Here is a 19,557-nt window from a genome sequence, read left to right as displayed (position 1 = left end):
TTTGATTTATATGCCGCCCTTCTCCGGAGACTCAGGGCGGCTTACAATGCGTTAAGCAATAACCTTCATACTTTTGTATATTTTATACAAAGTCAGCTTATTGCCCCCACAAACCGGGTCCTCAATTTACCCACCTTAGAAAGGATGGAAGGCTGAGTCAACCTTGAGCCTGGCAAGATTCGAACTTACTAATTGCAGACAGCTGGATGTTAATGCTGCCTTAGGAGGCATTAGCCTCCTACGCCACTCAGGCTATTAATTAATTATTAAAATATTATTAATAAGATTAAGATGATTAATAAGATCTTGAGATTCCAGCTGTGATGTTGGTGGCTCTAACAAGCTATTCAGGTTTGTTAATAGATTGTACAGGTAGTCCTCGATTTACGACCATAATTGAGCCCCTTTTGTGCCACGGTCATTAAATGAATCCCTGCAGTTGTTAAGTTAAGTGAATCTGGCTTCCCCATTCTCAGAAGAGTCACAAAACATGTTCACAGGATCCTGGGACATTGCCACCGTCATAAATATGAGCCAGTCGCTAAGCATCCGATTTTTGACCATGTGACTATGCGGATACTGCAACGGTCGTAAGTGTGAAACAAGTCACTTTTCTCAGTCCCGTTGCAACTTCGGATGGTCACTAAGGGAACTGCTGTGAGGACTTACCTGTAAATAGATCTTTCAAAGGTGGTTGTACAATAAATTGTTCCATGTTGGTTGTGCATGTTTGTGGAGCAGGTCATAATCCAGACAGGTTTGTGTTCAGGAGTAATGAAAAGTAGAACTTGACTCAATTCTTTATTTAGAATAGAATAGAATCACAATAGAGTTAGAAGGGACCTTGGAGGTCTTCTAGTCCAACCTCCTGCTTAGGCAGGAAACCCTACACCACTTCAGACAAATGGTTATCCAACCTCTTCTTAAAAACTTGCAGTGTTGGAGCATTCACAACTTCTGCAGGCAAGTTGTTCCACTGATTAATTGTTCTAACTGTCAGGAAGTTTCTCCTTAGTTCTAAGTTGCTTCTCTCCTTGATTAGTTTCCACCCATTGCTTCTTGTCCTGCCCTCAGGTACTTTGGAGAAGAGCTTGACTCCCTCTTCTTTGTGGCAGCCCCTGAGATATTGGAACCCTGCTATCATGACTCCCCTCGTCCTTCTTTTCATCAGACTAGACACACCCAGTTCCTGCAACCGTTCTTCATATGTTTTAGCCTCCAGTCCCCTAATCCTCTTGGTTGCTCTTCTCTGCACTCTTTCTAGAGCCTCAACATCTTTTTTTTTTTTAATTTGATTTATATGCCGCCCTTCTCCAGAGACTCAGGGCGGCTTACAATGCGCTAAGCAATAGCCTTCATCCTTTTGTATATTTATACAAAGTCAGCTTATTGCCCCCACAACTGGGTCCTCAATTTACCTACCTTTGAAAGGATGGAAGGCTGAGTCAACCTTGAGCCTGGCGAGATTTGAACCTGCAGTAATTGCAGGCAGCTGGTCTTAATAACAGGGTGCTTTAGACCACTGTACTACCAAGGCTCCTTGGTAGCATTACTGTAGCCATTTTATCAAATTCACAACCAGTGTGTATTTACGATGGTTGCAGCATTCTGGGTTCACATGATTGCCATATGTGACCTTCCCAGGCGTTTTCAAAAGCAATGTCAAGGGGGAAACTGGGTTTGCTTAATGACCCCATGATTCGCTTGTTAATTCATGGCAAAAAAAATGTGAAAAATCTGGTGTGAAACCACTCAACATCTGCATTGCTTAGTGATGGAAATTCTGGTTCCAGTTATAGCAATAGCACTTAGACTTATATACGGCTTCACAGTGCTTTACAGCCCCCTCTAAGCAGTTTACAGAGTCAGCCTGTTGCCCCCAACATCTGGCTCCTCATTTTTCCCATCTCGGAAGGATGGAAGGCTGAGTCAACCTTGAGCCTGGTGAGATTCGAACTGCCAAATTGCAGGCAGCCGGCAGGCAGCAGAAGTAGCCTGCAGTACTGGATTCTAACCACTGCGCCACCGCGACTCTTTTGGTCATAAGTCAAGTTCTATTGTTATGCCATCTGTGATTTGTGCCAGAAGATGCATTTCTGTTGATCAGTTGATTTAAAAACAAAAAACCAGATAAAACAAAAATTGCCTCTGGGAATTACATTCCTAAGTAATAAAGATTCTCCCATTCCTTTTTAGCACCTTCTGGTGAGGCTAAAGGGTGGAGCCCAGATTGGAGAAGGCCGTCTTGAAGTGTTGATGAATGGAGAATGGGGAACCATTTGTGATGACGGGTGGGACCTACCTTCAGCCAGTGTGGCCTGCCGAGAATTGGGCTTTGGAACCGCCAAGGAGGCTATCTTGGGTGCGAGACTTGGACAAGGTAAGCATGTTTAAAATTAGGGAGTTATTAGAAAGGATGAAGGAGTAATGAAGATGGAGAGTCCATGAGCTGAGTCCATGCTTTATATGCAGAAAATCCTATAATCTGATCATTAACATCTTCAGGTTTAGGAAGGGATTGCTTGATAGATAAAACAATCTGTCTAACTCTTCGGAAAGCTGATATAACTTAGAATGGCATATCAAGAGAGGGAGGGAATATTCTATAACAGGGGTGTTAAACTCAAGGCCTGTGGGATAGATCTGGCCCCTGGAGTGCTTAGATCTGGCCTGTGGGGGCCCCCTCGAAACAACAAAGGACCAGCCCGCAGTGCCTCTGCCAGTGAAAACGGAGCTCAGGAGGGCCATGCGCGGCTCCCCAGATCTCCATTTTTGCTGGCAGAGAGCTGCAGGAGGCCATCGCAGACAAAACCAGAGCCTTGATGAGTGGCGTTGAGCTGGCCACGCCAGTGGTGGGTTCCTCCCGGTTCGGTCGGGTTCGGCCGAGCCGGTAGCAGTGACGATATGACGTCACTGAACCGGTTCTCCCCCCCCCGCCCTCCCACCCCCACCCCCACCCACGTTATTCTTACCTTTTATTTGGTCCCACCCCCAATATATTGCTGCCTCCTGAGTCCCAGCTGATGACTAGAGGGAAAAAACTGTTTAAACTCTTGCCGCGGGGCTTCAAAGGGCCGTCCTACAGCTGATCAGAGTTAAAAGCAAACAAATGAGTCGGGTCGTAAGTGCGAGGACTGGTTGTAAGTGTGAGGACCTTCCAGAAATGACTCTGACGAGCTAGCCACGCCCACCTAGTCACATGACCTCCAAGCCACACCCACAAAATAAGCCACACCCACAGAACCGGTAGTAAAAAAATTTAGAACCCACCCCTGGGCCACGCCCATCCTGGCCACGCTTACCCCAGCCCCCCCCCAAGGTCAAACACAACCGTGATGCGGCCCTCAATGAAATCCAGTTTGACGCCCCTGTTCTATAAAATCCAGTATCTAAGATTTAAGTTTTTTAATATATATATATATTGTTTTATCAACAAAACTAAAATACAAAACAGGAAAAAAAAATACATCCAGCACTAATAACAAAAGAAAAAAGATTGGTGTACAAAAAAAAAAAGAGAGAGAGACGGGGGGGAAATGACACAAGTTTCAAAAAAATGTAACATTAATCCAGAGGTGGGTTTCAGCAGGTTCTGACCAGTTCTGGAGAACCAGTAGCAGAAATTTTGAGTAGTTCAGAGAACCAGTAGTAAAAATTATGACTGGCCCCGCCCCCATCTATTCTCTGCCTCTCAAGTCCCAGTTGATTGGGAGGAAATGGGGATTTTGCAGTAACCTTCCCCTGGATTGGGGAGGAAATGGAGATTTTACAGTATCCTTCCCTTGGAGCGGGGAGGGAATGGAGACTTTACAGTATCGTTCCCTGCCCCACCCCCAAGCCACGCCACGCCCACCAAGCCACGCCCACAGAACCAGTAGTAAAATAATTTGAAACCCACCACTGCATTAAATGTATAGAATTCAGCCTGGCTGGATGCTGGGGAAAAAAATTCTGCCATGGTAGCATCAAAGCAATGTTGATGGCACAAAAGAGTCAAGGGATCTAAATAAACCATGAAGTAACTCCAAAACGGTGTGGTTTGAGGAAAGAAAAGGAAAATAATTCATGTATGAGACAGACACTGCAGCTCTCCGGAATCTTAAAAATGTGAGCTTACAGCCAAATTGCACGGAACGGGCTCTAATATATATTTAATTGTGGTTACCGCTACGGAAGCGTTAGCATCACATGAAAAAAAGCCTCACTGCAACGTGATGGGGCTGGAGCAGGTTGGCACATTACACAAGGAGAAGCTAGACGTTTTGAAAGACTGCTTCGGTTTTCTTGTGTTTTCTTTACGGAAAATTGGAGATTGCTAGGAAAAACAGCTAGCCTTGCTCCGAAGTATATTAATAAAGCAGGTGGTACCACCTCTAGCAAAATATGTTTGCATTTTTTTTCCTTTCTGCTTCAGAAAATATATATGTATACCGTGTTCCCCTGAAAATAAGACCCTGTCTTATATTTTTTTGAACCCTGAAATAAGTGCTTGGCCTTATTGCCATGAGCTCAAAAGCCCGATTGGGCTTATTATCAAGGGATGTCTTATTTTGGGGGAAACAGGGTATTTATCTATCTATCTCTATCATCTCTATTTATTTATTTATATCTATTTGTCTCTGTCTCTTATCTGTCTAGTTATCTATCTATCTATCTATCTATCTATCTACCGTGTTCCCCTGAAAATAAGACCCTGTCTTATATTTTTTTGAACCCTGAAATAAGTGCTTGGCCTTATTGTGATGCGCTCAAAAGCCCAATGGTGTTTATTAACAGGGGATGTCTTATTTTGGGGGAAACAGCGTATCTATCTATCTGTCTATCTATCTATCTATCTATCTATCTATCTATCTATCTATCTACCGTGTTTCCCCGAAAATAAGACCCTGCCTTCTATTTTTTTGAACCCTGAAATAGTTATCTATCTATCTATCTATCTATCTATCTATCTATCTATCTATCTATCTATCTATCTATTTATCTATCTATCTACCTACCTACCTACCTACCTACCTACCTACTTACCTACCTACCTACCTACCTACCTACCTACCTACCAACTGTGTTTCCCCGAAAATAAGACCCTGCCTTCCATTTTTTTGAACTCTGAAATAGTTATCTATCTATCTATCTATCTATCTATCTATCTATCTATCTATCTATCTATCTATGTACCTACCGTGTTTCCCCGAAAATAAGACCCTGCATTCTATTTTTTTGAACCCTGAAATAGTTATCTATCTATCTATCTATCTATCTATCTACCTACCTACCTACCGTGTTTCCCCGAAAATAAGACCCTGCCTTCTATTTTTTTGAACTCTGAAATAATTATCTATCTATCTATCTATCTATCTATCTATCTATCTATCTATCTAACTAACTATCTATCTATGTACCTACCATGTTTCCCCAAAAATAAGACCCTGCCTTCTATTTTTTTGAACCCTGAAATAAGCGCTTGGCCTTATTGCCATGCACTCAAAAGCCCGATTGGGCTTATTATCAGGGGATGTCTTATTTTGGGGAAAACAGGGTATCTATCTACCTATCTCTATCATCTATATTTATTAATTTATATCTATTTGTCTCTGTCTCTTATCTGTCTCTATCTATCTATCTATCTATCTATCTATCTATCTATCTATCTATCTACCGTGTTTCCCTGAAAATAAGACCCTGTCTTACATTTTTTTGAACCCTGAAATATGCACTTGGCCTTATTGCCATGCGCTCAAAAGCCCGATTGGTCTTATTATCAAGGGATGTCTTATTTTGGGAGAAAACAGGGTATATTGTTTGGAGAAATGTAGATGACTGCTTAATGAGAACAGCAACAAAATTAACTTTTTCCGTCTTCTAAACTTTGTTCTTGAAACTTGGAAAACCATGAAAGGTCTTTCAGTTTAATTTATTAGTCTGTTCAAGCACACAGGATCGCATGAACAGGCCTCTGTAATTGTTTTACAGTTCTAACCTTCAATATATACTAATAAATTAGGACGCTACTGTGATAGTTGGATTAATTCCACAGGGTCTTGGCTATAATATGATCCTAAAATTTCTCTGGTGTCTAAATCAATACTGAAAACTAACTTACTACTATATGTACTGTACCAGGGGTGGGTTCTATTTATCTTTACTACCAGTTCACAGCAGGGCTGCGCAGAAGCCTTTTGATGACGTCGGGGCTGGTGGGCGGAGCCTCTGGCCGGTTTTACTACCGATTCTATAGAACCGGTGCGAACCGGGGGCAACCCACCACTGTACTGTACTCTTGAAAAGGACACAGAAACTGTAAAATGTAGCAGCTATGTTCCCAACCGATGCAAGAATCACATATGTTTACATCAAAATATCAATGCTGATTGCCAGTTGTTTACCAAATGTAATTTTATTTATTCAATTTCTAATAGCCTTCCATCTCAGTCCAATTACTCTACAACTGACTCTGAAATTGACTAATTTTAAATCTTGATAATGGCATTGATCTCAGGGTCTGATTGTCCAAAGCAGAGGTCTCCAACCTTGGCAACTTTAAGCCAGAAGGACTTCAACTCCCAGAATTCTGGGAGTTGAAGTCCGCCAGGCTTAAAGTTGCCAAGGTTGGAAACTTCAGGTATAAAGAACCGCCTTTCCCATTGGAAACTTCTCCAATCACTAAGATCAGCAAGAAATATTCTTTTGATGTAGCCACTGCTCTCAGAAGCCCATAGTTGTGGAAAAACTAAGAATGTTTTGAAATATACCGTATTTTTCGGAATATAAAATGCACCGGATTATAAAATGCACCTTAGTTTTTGGGGAGGAAAATAAGAAAAAAGTTGATTGGCAGGTGGATTGGCCTCCCAGAATACCCCCAATCAGCTGTTCTCAGAGGTGAATTTTAGCAACAGGTTCCGTTTCAGAAAATAAAAAATTCTGTCTCTGAAAGGCTCTGAAACAGCTTCAGAAAAAAAGTCTCTGAAGCTGTTTGGGGGCTTCTTTTTTGAAGCTCTGTTTGGGGGCTTCTTTTCTGAAGCTTTGTTTCTGATGCTTTTTTCAGCCTCTGAAACCTCCGTTTGAGAAGCTGGGCGGGGCTACATTCGGAGTATAAGATGCACCCAGATTTTCACCCTCTTTTTTGGAGGAAAAAGGTGCATTTTATACTCCGAAAAATACAGTATTCCACTTAGGAATTATACTTTGCCCTCTCTCAGTGTGTAGAAAACCTATAAAGACAAAGCATTTTTGCTAGTCTTGTGATAATTAAATGATTTGATGTAGGAGAAGGAGAGGCAGAACCTGGGGCGGAGTCAAGAGAGGAATCTGCCGGGAATCATTATGTTGCCGCAAGCAATCCAATTCCAGCTCCTCTCAAATTCCATCAATTTAGTGTTGACCATTAGTTGACTCGATTCTTGTGTAATAAATCAATAAATAATAAATAAGCAATAAAGCAATGAATCAGTAAAACTGGAACTTAACATGCGGTCCTAATTCTTCATGCCTGACATTTTGGAACCTACTAAATTATTAGTTTTTAATGTGCTATTTTAGTTTTTAGATTCTGTATTTTTTAATCATTATTATTATTATTATTATTATTATTATTATTATTATTATTATTGAAACTCAGTCAACTGAACATTCAAAAGTGCATCATCATCATCATCATCATTATTATTATTATTATTATTATTATTATTATTATTCTTTGGTTTCTTCTGCCTTGAATATAAGCTGGCAGAGTAAAGATAACAGACAACACTGTTTGTTTGCTAGCACCCTAAGAGTCCAGTTCTATTTGCATCTTTTGAACTTAATGGGAATATTTAATAAACATGCATAATATCAGACACTAATAGATTTACTAGAGAAAATGCATGAATATTTATTTGTGTATTTATTTAGGTAGTTGTAGGCTGTCTAGTTTCATCGCAACTTTGGACAGTGTTCAGCATGAATATTCATTAAAAGAATATAATGCAAAACAATGCAAAACAAATGCGTGGAAAAATACCAGCTCTATCTGTATGGAGATTCTCAGTCATCCAGATTTTGGTTGTTCCCAAAGATGCTTTTTCAAGAGGCAACTGGACTTTTTGGGTTTTTCTTTGAAGACATTTTGCTTCGCATCCAAAAAGCTTCCAGGGGCCTGAGTGGCTCAGTAGACTAAGGCACGGTGATTAACATTCAGCAGCCTGCAATTACTGCAAGTTCAAATCTCACCAGGCTCAAGGTTGACTCAGCCTTCCATCCTTTCAAAGGTAGGTAAATTGAGGACCCAGTTTGTGGGGGCAATAAGATGATTTTGTATAAATATATACAAAAGTATGAAGGCTATTGCTTAGCACATTGTAAGCTGCCCTGAGTCTCCAGAGAAGGGCGGCGTATAAATTAATTTAAAAAAAAAAAAAAGCTTCTTCAGCTTTTGCCTCTCATCCAAGAGCTGAAGAAGCTTCTTGGATGAGAAGCGAAATGTCTTCAAAGAAAAACCAGAATGTCCAATTGTCTCTTGAAAAAGCACCTTTGGGAACACTGGCTCTACTAGATTGATATCCCATCAGAGGTCCATGGTTTACTTTAACCCAAGACTTGGGAGAAGAGCTGGATTTTAAGAGCTTATTTCACTGGGGTTGCATTACAAAAGGGAACCATAAGCCATTCTACCAGACTTAATATTTTTTCTCTAATTTTGTAGTGCTATGATGTCCATTTAAAGTTCAAAGAATTCTTGGAAATCCTTTTATAACCCTCTGTTTCCTTGCAAAAGTAAAAAAATAATGTTAGAAATCTTCCAATAATCCATGTTTATTTGCAATCTTTCTATAGTCCTACGAAAGAATTATCCTGATCCCTGTTGAAATGTCAGACTTGTGGGCAAAAATAGTAAAAAAAAAAAAATGCCAGTTGCATATTTTGCTTCCAATTCTCCAAATGAAATTTAAGAAATGATGGAGAAATGGAAAATTGGCCTTCGTTCTGCTTCTAACAATTGAAAGAAAGAAAAATATTGGAAACGGTATTTCAAAGAATAAAAACAAAATTAACTGCAGAAAAACTTTATTAAAGCCCTGGATATTTTTAACTCAGAAGTTTCCTGGGCCTCTATCTGGGTTTGAGAATATCTGGGCAATTGAGATGTTCAGTCTATAAATTGTCTCAAAGATGCTTTTTTTCAAACGGCAACAGGATTTTCTTGGGGTTTTTTTCCTTTGAAAACATTTAGCTGCTCATCCAAGCTTCTTCAGTTGAATTGAGAATCTCTATAGACAGTCTCTAGGGACGCAGTGGCTCAGTGGCTAAGACATTGAGCTTGTCGATCGAAAGGCCGGCATTTCAGCGGTTCGAATCCCTAGTGCGGCGTAACAGGATGACCTCATGTTAATTGTCCCAGCTTCTGCCAACCTAGCAGTTCAAAAGCACATAAAAAATGCAAGTAGAAAAATAGGGACCACTTTTGGTGGGAAGATAACAGCGTTCCGTGCTCCTTTGGCGTTGAGTCATGCTGGCCACATGACCACATGGGGGAAAGCTTTTATTAAGCAGAACGAAAAAGCAGGAGAAAACACAACAACATTGGCTTACCACATTTAATGAAGTCATATGTTTTACTCTCTGAAAGGGGGATTGTAAGATCTTCACATTTCTTAATTGAAGAACTATGCAGATATGTTGACTTTAACTGCTATAGTCACCAAATTAGGGTAGTTTCCATCAGAACATGTAGAATATGTACTTCAGATTTATTGTGGGGAAATGAGCTTATGAGCGTCCCTCTCTTTTTAAAGGCATTGGCCCTATCCATCTCAATGAAGTGGACTGCACAGGCTTTGAAAAGTCTATTACAGACTGTAAATTCAGCAAGGAGATCAGGAGCTGCACCCATGAAGAAGATGCTGGTGTGAAATGCAACATCCCAGCAATGGGCTTCCAAAACCAGGTGAGATCATTGGGAGTATGATGAGAGAATTCTTCTCCTTCTCCTTCTCCTTCTCCTTCTCCTTCTCCTTCTCCTTCTCCTTCTCCTTCTCCTTCTCCTTCTCCTTCTCCTTCTCCTTCTTCTTCTTCTTCTCCTCCTCCTCCTCCTCCTCCTCCTCCTCCTCCTTCTTTTTCTTCTTCTTCTTCTCCTCCTCCTCCTTCTCCTCCTTCTCCTCCTCCTCCTTCTTCTCCTTCTCCTCCTTCTCCTTCTCCTCCTCCTTCTTCTCCTCCTCCTTCTCCTCCTCCTCTTCCTCCTTCTCCTCCTCCTCCTCCTCCTCCTGTAGAATGCACTGTGCACTTCATCATAAGAGCTGGAACATGGAAATATAATCCTTACTTTTATCCCCCTTGACCTCCAGTTGAAGAGACCACCATCAAAGATATAATCTATTCTACTTTTGAGATCATTGGTTTAATTTGGGCCAGCCACAATCTCTAAGACCAACCTACCCCACCTTGTTGTTAGAACAAAAACACGAGGAGAGTCAACCCAAAGGCAACTGGACTTTCTTGATTTTTCCTTTTGAAAGCATTTTGCTTCTCATCCAAGAAGCTTCTTCGGTTCTGAAGAACCTCTTCAGTTCAGAACTGAAGAAGCTTCTTTCATGAGAAGCAGAATGTTCTCAAAGAAAAAAACCAAGAAAATCCGGTTGCCTTTTAGAAAAATCACCTTTGCGACAACCATAACTTAGATCAGGGATGTCAAACTCGATTTCACTGAGGGCCGCATCAGGGTTGATTGCATTGTGGGGGACCACAGGAGGCGTGGCTGAAGTGGGCATGGTCCACTCAATGTCACTTGTGTCGGGGGCACCTGTGTGCTCTGCCAGTGAGAATGGGCTCCCGACAGTGGTGGGTTGCCCCCGGTTTGGACCGGTTCGCAAGAACCGGTAGTAAAACCGGTGGGAGGTTCTGCCCACCGACCCTGACGTCATCAGGAAGCTTCTGCGCATGCGCACGCCGCCCCATTGCGAACCGGTAGTAAAGGTAAGTAGAACCCACCCCTGGCTCCCAAGTTCTGTTTTCACTGGCAGAGGGTTGCAGGAGGCTGTCACAGCCAAAAACGGAGCTTGGGAGCCCATTTTCACTGGCAGAGGCACTGCGGGCCAGTCCTTCACTATTTCCACGGTGGCCCTGCGGGCCAGATCTAAGCACCCCACAGGATGGATCTGGCCCACAGGGCTTGAGTTTGACACCCCTGACTTAGATGACTGAGAATCTCCGTAGACAATGAGGAGAGTTAATTGCTATAGTAGCAGTGATAGTAGAAGTAGCGGTTTTCTTCAGGACCAGTCTTACCGTCAGTCAGAGCAAAGGAGCTGGGGGGTCTTTTGATGTGGCTTGTTTTTATGTCTTGGTAGCATGATCACTGCGTGTGACGTCAGCTACTAACCCATGGGGTCAAATTCGACTTTGAGCACATTGTAATATTTTTAAACCCATGTGCAAATGGAGCTAAAACCGTATAAAGTGCAGCACACAAACAGATGTTAAGAGGACCAAAAAACACAAATAGCCTCCTCAAATAGCCGCCATGACCTGACAAGGGTCATATGAATCAGACTTTTGGAGACTCCTTAAAATGTTTACTGAATTCGGGTTTTTGAACAGGAGGCGCTTTTCCTCAACCTTCCATATTGAGGTCATCTTCAGACTGCTGGCTCAGAGTCCCTACTGGCAGGCAGTTCAGTGAATTTGTAAGATTTACAACCCAGGATTTGGCCAAACTCCACATGTTCCATTCAGTTTAACATCTGTGTTCTCTTAAAATCCATGAGCGCAACATAATTTGAGAAACATCCTAGCCTTTCTCCAAATAACTTGCTTCATAGTTTTTAACCAACCTTCTTCCTAATACTTTCATTAAAACAATTACTCCGCCTTGAATATCAGTTGGGGTTTATGCTCAGGCATTACTTAATGTCAGGGTTAGAGGCCATATGTAACCTCGGTTTTGAGAACCTCAATCCCAAGAGAGGCTTTTGCCAACTTTTTTTTTTAAAAAAATAATCTTTATTTACATTTTCCATTAAAAAGAGAAAACAACACATCATATAAATAACACACAAAACACAAGACAATACAATACAACACAAAAGAAAAGAAAAGAAAAAAGAAAAGAAAAGAAAAGAAAAGAAAAGAAAAGAAAAAACAGGCATATCTCTATGTAGTACCTTAATAACCTAATATTCGGTACTATGTTCCCATATTATATTCCGGAGAAGACAGAACAACTTATATACCTTTATACGTCGATTAGGTCTATCCGACCTAACTTGATGCCTTCTTGATGGACTACAGTTCAGAACAATATCCTGATAACTTAGAGACAGTGTGAATTATAATTCAATACATCTGAGGAATATCAGGTTAGAGTAGAACAGGGTTGTCAAATTTATCAGAGTTTGTTGCAGAAATGAAATCTAGAAAGCACACACAGGTAAACTGATTCAGCAGGATTCATTAACTTCTTTATATACATATAATACATGAAGATAAATGTACAATACCAATATAGATTCTTCTTCAACGTAGTAGCAGTTACAAGCAAAACACAAGGCAGGAGAGAACAGTTAATTTCATTTCAGCAGAGCAGACTAGTTTCAGTTTATTTTATTTTATTTTAATTATTTATTTTATTAATCATATTTCTATGCCGCCCACTCTCCGAGGACTCTGGGCGGCTTACAACAATCAACAGTATACTAAATAGCATATTGCCCCCAACAATCTGGGTCCTCATTTTACCCACCTCGGAAGGATGGAAGGCTGAGTCAACCTTGAGCCTGGTGAGATTTGATCCGCTGATCTGCTGAACTAGCAGCCAGCTGAAGTAGCGACAGCACTCTAACCACTGCGCCACCTTGGTTTCTCTGCACAGACTCAGCAGCTGCAGGGCTAAGCCATGCCCAAACTTCTTACTTAAGTTTTTGTTTCCAAAAGAGCCCTCATTGGCTGACCCAGTTGCTATGCCTATTCATTGGCTGACTTATTCCAGTCTATGAATATTCATGTGACAAAACTCGATTTCATTGAGGGCCGCATCAGGGTTGTGTTTGACCTCAGGGGGGCTAGGATGGGTGTGGCCAGGGTGGGCATAGCCAGTTTCACATCACTCATGCTGGGGGCACCTGTGGTGGCCCAAGCATTCTGCCAGGCTCCATTTTTGGCTGTGATGGCCTCCTGCAGCTGGTCCTTTGCTGTTTCCAGGGTGGCCTCAGGGCCCAGATCCGGCCCCTGTGGGCCAGATCCGGCCCCCGGGTCTTGAGTTTGAAACCCCTGGAATAGGACTCTTCTAATCTAGACTGAGTAAACATAGTACATTGTTTTCAAGAACTGGTAGGAAAAAAATGAGCTCCTATTCCCCCAGGTAAAATTGTTCATGTCTCAAAACTTCATCCTTCATTAGTATGATTTTTAGAGGTTCCTGGGAAAACCTGGGTACCATCAAATCTAGCATAGCCCAGTACATCTTTCATAGTGTGTAGGATATATCTATATCATGTTGGATAGCTTATATATAAAAATTATTTTGGAGTTCTGGACTTCCAAGAATAAGGAGATAGGCTAAGGGTATGGTGGGTTGCCATATGCTGTTGATTATTTAAGATCATCTTAATGGATTTAGGAGTAGAAGGCTAGAGTTTTTCTAGTAGGATTTATTACAGCCGAGATCTTGCTAGGAATTGTGGGAGTAATAGAAGAGAATATAGCTGGAAGGGACCTTGGAGGTCTTCTAGTCCAGCCCTCTGCTCAAGCAGGAGAACCTATCCCATTTCAGACAAGTGGCTGTCCAGTCTCTTCTTAAAAGCCTCCAGTGATGAAGCACCTACAACTTCTGAAGGCAAGCTGTTCAATTGGTTAATTGTTCTCACTGTTAGGAAGTTTCTCCTTAATTCCAGGTTGCTTCTGTCTTTGATTATAATCTGAAAATATTTCATGAGGCTGGGGAAGGCTGCTGTATAAATTGATCATCAGATATTATACCAGGTATCATCTATAGACTACAGGTGTTATTATTCACAGACCTCTGAGCCAATTTGGTATAGAGAACCAGTTTGGTGCAGTGGTTGAAGTGCCGTTCTATAAACCAGGAGACTGTGAGTTCTAGTTCTGCTTCAGGCATGAAAACTTGCAGGGTGATTTTGAGTTTCTCTCTCTCTCCCTCTGCCTCCCTCCCTCTCCCTCTCTCTCTCCCACTCCCTCCCTCTCCCTCTCTCTCCCTCTCCCTTTCCCTCTCCCCCTTTCTCTGTCTGCCTTTCCCTCTGCCTTTCCCTCTCTCCCTTTCTCTCTCCCACTCCCTCCTCTCTCCCTCTCTCTCCCTTTCCCTTTCCCTCTCCCCCTTTCTCTGTCTGCCTTTCCCTCTGCCTTTCCCTCTCTCCCTTTCTCTCTCCCTCTCCTGCTCTCTCTCCCTCTCCCTCCTCTCCCACTCTCTCTCTGTCTCCATCTCCCACTCCCCCTCTCTCCCTCTGCCTCTCCCTTTCCCTCTCCCCCCCTCTCTCTCCCTTTCCCTCTTCCCCCTCTCTCCCTCTCCCTCCCTTTCCCTCCCTCTCCCTCTCCCCCCTCTCTCTCCCTCTCCCTCTCTCTCTCCCTCTCCATCCCCCATTCCCTCTCTCCCTCTGTCCCTCTACCTCTCCCTTTCCCTCCCCCCCTCTCCCCCTCTCCCTCTCCCTCTCTCAGCCAAACCCATCTCGCAGGGTTATTGTGAGGAAAATAGGAGGAGGCAGGAGTATTCGGTTCATTTGCTGCCTTGAGTTAGTCTTAAAGTAATAAAAGTGGAATAAAATTTTTAAAAAACTTATGAATAATTTTTTGTCCTGGACCTGAAACGTGGCTCAAGACATCATCTTGATCATGCTGATGGAAGATATCGTTGGGCAGCGACAACTCAAAATGTGGAGGTAGCCTGAGCTATGTCAATGGGATACTTTTTTCTGCAATTCAAAATTTTTAAAAGTTTTAAACCATCTAAAGTTATTTCCAAGTCAACTGGAAGCAATCCCCATTCAAAAGCCAGCCGGATAATTTTGGTAAACCGACTTGCCAAACATACCTTTGTGACACAACTCGTTTCACTAACCTGGTTTTCTGGTTGTCCTCTATGAGCAGAAAATGCAACTTTCTGCCTCTTTCATGGAGTGAAATTGGAGTGTGACTTTTATAGTTGTCAATTATTCTCCGCAGGTACGCTTGAGTGGCGGCCGCACACCTTACGAAGGCCGGGTGGAAGTTCTCCAGGAACGCAATGGCACCTTCATATGGGGGTCCATCTGCGGCGAAGGATGGAATATAATGGACGCCATGGTGGTTTGTCGCCAGCTGAATCTTGGCTATGCTAACCATGCATTCCAGGTACGAGATTTGTTTTAATTCCACGGGTGAAAAACAAATTCCCGTTGTTATTCGTTGCGCTTCGGAATTCAGAAGTTCTTATCTAAAGACATATTCTTTGAATTTTCAGGCCAGGATTTACAACATACAAATTTCTTGTTTTCCTGGCATCCTATACAACTTTCTTCTGTGTCTATCCTTCTGCTTCCCTCTGCTTTAGCCTTCCTTCTCCATAGTCCCATATTTTTGTGTAATCTACTTCCTCTCTTCCCTTCCTGTCGCCTTTGAAAAGGTATGAAAGAAAGCTGAAACAGATGTTGAGTGGCCCTCATTTGAGTCACATGAAATTGGCTCTAATTTGAGGCTATCAAAGAAATGTGTTTTTCAGCCCAGAACAACCAGGAGCTACACTTACCAGTCAAAGATCAGTAACATGAAGAAGAGGAATTATGATAGAATTGTGATAAATTAGATACAAGATGACACTATTTCTTTTGTAGAAGCTGAGTATAATTTATATAAATTATAAGTATATATGTAGGTCTTTGGTTATTCGGGTTTTCTCCTGCGTAAAATTGGAAGTGTCTTGGCGACGTTTCGACGAAGTCTCATTCATCATCTTCAAGCTGGTGTTTTCGGCTTCGTGCTTCTAGGAGCAATGTGTGATCGCAGCTGTTTCTTCCTTTTATTTTTTTTGTATATATATATATATATATATATAAAGAGCCATGGTGGTGCAGTGGTTAGAGTGCAGTACTGCAGGCTACTTCTGCTGACTGCCAGTTGCCTGCAATTTGGCAGTTCAATTCTCACCGGCTCAAGGTTGACTCAGCCGTCCATCCTTCCGAGGTGGGTAAAATGAGGACCCCGATCAGAGGTGGGTTTCAGCAGGTTCTGACTAGTTCTGGAGAACGAGTAGCGGAAATTTTGAGTAGTTCGGAGAACCAGCAGTAAAAATTCTGACTGGCCCCTCCCCCATCTATTCTCTGCCTCCTGAGTCCCAGCTGATCAGGAGGAATGGGGATTTTGCAGTATCCTTCCCCTGGATTGTGGAGGGAATGGAGATTTTACAGTATCCTTTCTCTGAAGTGGGGTTGGAATGGAGATTTTACAGTAACCTTCTCCTGCAACACCCACCAAGCCATGACCACCAAGCCATGCCGCGCCCACCAAGCCACACCCACAGAACCGGTAGTAAAAAATTTGAAACCCACCACTGACCCCGATTGTTGGGGGCAATATGCTGACTCTGTAAAGAAATGGCTGTAAAGCACTGTGAAGCGGTATATAAGTTCAAGTACTGTTACTATTGCTATAATTTGAGGCTCCACTTAATGTTCCATGGAGCATCAGTATTTATTTTTGGAGCATTGTGGCGCATAAGCACAAGGATTTCTTCAGGATACCTGATCAAAAGTTCATCAGGTCCCATATTTTTATTTGTAGTCACTGACATACTTCAAACAAAGAATGATGATGACAATCTACTTTGATCATTAGACCCCTGGTATATGAATAATAATAATAATAATAATAATAATAATAAGAAGAAGAAGAAGAAGAAGAAGAAGAAGAAGAAGAAGAAGAAGAAGAAGAAGAAGAAGAAGAAGAAGAAGAAGAAGAAGAAGAAGAAGAATTATAATAATAATATTTAGAAATTTATTTTCTATTTAGAAATTCTAAATTTACCGGACTTGAACATTTTGACTCTACAAAAAACCACCTTACTCGGAACAGCTTACATCCTCCGACGATACCTTAACAGTTCCTAGGTCCTTGGTTAGGACTCGAGCTGCTGAGCTATTAACCAGCCTCAAAGGCTGTGAATCTCACTAAAGATTAAATAATGATGATAATAATAATAATAATAATAATAATAATAATAATAATAATAACAACAACAACAACAACAACAACAACAACAACAACAACTTTATTATTGTACGTGTATACACAATATACCCATACAACGAAATTCACTTAACACCCAAAGACCAGGTCCAACACACATAACAATCCCCAAACACATTCCCACCCACCACAAATTCCCCGCCCCTAAACCACCCAAACATCCACACAACAGACCAAGTAATGCTGTCCAACAGCTCACTGATGGTGGCCCTTTAGTTCATTGTTGAGTGCAATTATAGCTCTAGGATAAAAACTACTCAGAAAATGTGCGGTCCGAGTTTTAATTTTCTGTATCTTCTGCCAGAAGCAACAGTCCAAAAAGATTGTAAGCAGGATGGGAAGATTCACCATGTTTTTATAGATACATTTTAAAAAAAATCATACTGAGTCAGATCAAAGGGTTCCTTCCTGACATTTTTCATCTCATGGGCTAATTGTAGCTCAAAAACTCATCCTCTCAGCTATAGAAACTTACTGAGTGAAGTGAATGCCCAAGTAAGCCACGCTGAGGAAAGGCGAAATATAACTCTAATAATAAAATGGCATATTTATGTTTTGTTTTTTCTCTGGAATGCTCAAGCTATGCATGGAACACCTCCCTTAATTTTAATTTAGCCTTGAATTGTACTCTTTAATCATGTGGCAGAAAGGAGAAACATTAAGGTGAAAACTTTCAACTACGCTATTGAATTCCATCTGATTTGAATTACTTTTCCGTTCAGTTGATTTAGTCTTAGGTCCTGGACACCCAACATTTTGGAGACCATTTTCAGCCAAATGTCTGTTGAGTCAAAAAAAAACATTCATCGCTCTTGTTAAAGCCAAGCAGTTGTGGCTGAAACCACACAGCACAGTAGCTAGGCAGCAAGAAGGAAAGTGAAGTTACAAATCGAAGGCCCCTGAAAGATATTTAAGATGACATCATTTGCAACCATTGAGAAATGGACCACCCATATTTCAGGGGATAAAGCTGGAGAGATTATCTTCTCTACGCAGTATCTTTGGCTGCAAATTCGTTAAGAGACAGTAGCCCTACAGGTGGCATCTCCCTCCCGCATGTCTGGCAAAGATGTTCCCTAACACTACACAGGATTGTTGGAAATGCAGATCACACAAAGGGACATACTATCACATGTGGTGGTCCTGCCAAAAGGCAAAAAAAAATTGGAAAATGATTCAAAAACAATTAGAGGAAATTACGACCCAGAGAGTGCCATTAAAACCAGAAACATACAGTACCTATAAGGAATATTAACAAATCACTATGAAAAAGAAATACAATATTTGATAATCCATATCCTGACAGCAGCAACAATCACATTCGCGCAAATGTGGAAATTAGAAGATACGCCATTAGAGGATAAAATAATACAAAAAGTAATGGAATGTGCAGAAATGGATAGGCTTACCAAAGAAATACAAGAAAAGGAAGACACAGAGTATTATCTAGTTTGGCAACGATGGCACAAATGGTTAGAGAAAAGGAAGACGAAATAAAAAATAATTAGTAAGATAGAAAGGGAATACCAACTAAGGAAACAAAAATCAAGAAATAAACTTAAAATATTGTTATATAAGGAAAGATGTAGATATATATAGAGAGAAATATAGAATACCGAAGTAACTTTCTTTTTTCTTAAGGCTCAAGTTGCAAGACTTGATTTAAATGTATAGTTTGTTTATGTTGTGTATTGTATGTATGTTTTTGTTAGTCTAAAGAGAGAGAGAGAGAGAGAGAGAGAGAGAGAGAGAGAGAGAGAGAGAGAGGGAGAGACTGGTAGCTAGGTAAGTAGGTAGATGATAGACATTGATAGATAGATAAAGATAGATACCGGTAGGTAGGGAGGTAGGGAGGTAGGTAGATAGGTAGGTAGATGATAGAGATAGATAGATAGATGAGAGAGAGAGAGAGAGAGAGAGAGAGAGAGAGAGGGAGGGAGAGAGAGAGAAACAGACAGACAGATAGGACGAGTGAGTGAGTGAGTGAGTGAGTGAGTGAGTGAGTGAGTGAGTGATAAATTGGTGGCATGAAAGAGAGAGTGTATCAGTTTCATAGGAAAATGGCTCTCTGCAGAAAATGGTTGGGAAATTTATTTTTTCATGAGGCTCGCCATGCTTGACCTGTGATTTGTTGCAACTCACTTCATCTCCTCCTTCAGCCTTTCCCCAGGAAATAAGTTGGGCCGGCACACAAGCCAAAAAGGGAAGAGCAGTAAAGGGAACTCTTGCCTGTTGCAAGTTCAGCTCCACTGAAAAGCTCTGCCACCCCAGAGGTCTCGGTTTATTTTCTTGTACAGCAGCCAATTTTTGGTTCAGGAGTTGAGGACTGCTATGTCCACCGAATGCCCCCGT

The 19,557-nt window shown here is 41.5% G+C and overlaps 1 protein-coding gene across 1 annotated transcript in view; it reads left to right on the top strand.

The window, feature by feature from the left end:
* Window positions 1-19,557, top strand: part of LOXL2 (lysyl oxidase like 2) — a 119,291-nt gene that overhangs the window by 73,033 nt on the left and 26,701 nt on the right. The window contains exons 6-8 of the mRNA XM_060693494.2: window positions 2,197-2,380; window positions 9,774-9,925; window positions 15,148-15,315. Coding sequence (XP_060549477.1) covers window positions 2,197-2,380; window positions 9,774-9,925; window positions 15,148-15,315 — 504 coding nt within the window. The remainder of the gene's footprint in view (window positions 1-2,196; window positions 2,381-9,773; window positions 9,926-15,147; window positions 15,316-19,557) is intronic.

Source organism: Pantherophis guttatus, chromosome 9 (genome assembly GCF_059756535.1).
Source record: "Pantherophis guttatus breed Tessera chromosome 9, ASM5975653v1, whole genome shotgun sequence".
In the NCBI taxonomy this organism is placed as follows: domain Eukaryota; kingdom Metazoa; phylum Chordata; class Lepidosauria; order Squamata; family Colubridae; genus Pantherophis; species Pantherophis guttatus.
The sequence above is the reverse complement of the archived record's forward strand: the minus strand, read 5'-3'. Positions and strand labels throughout refer to the sequence as shown.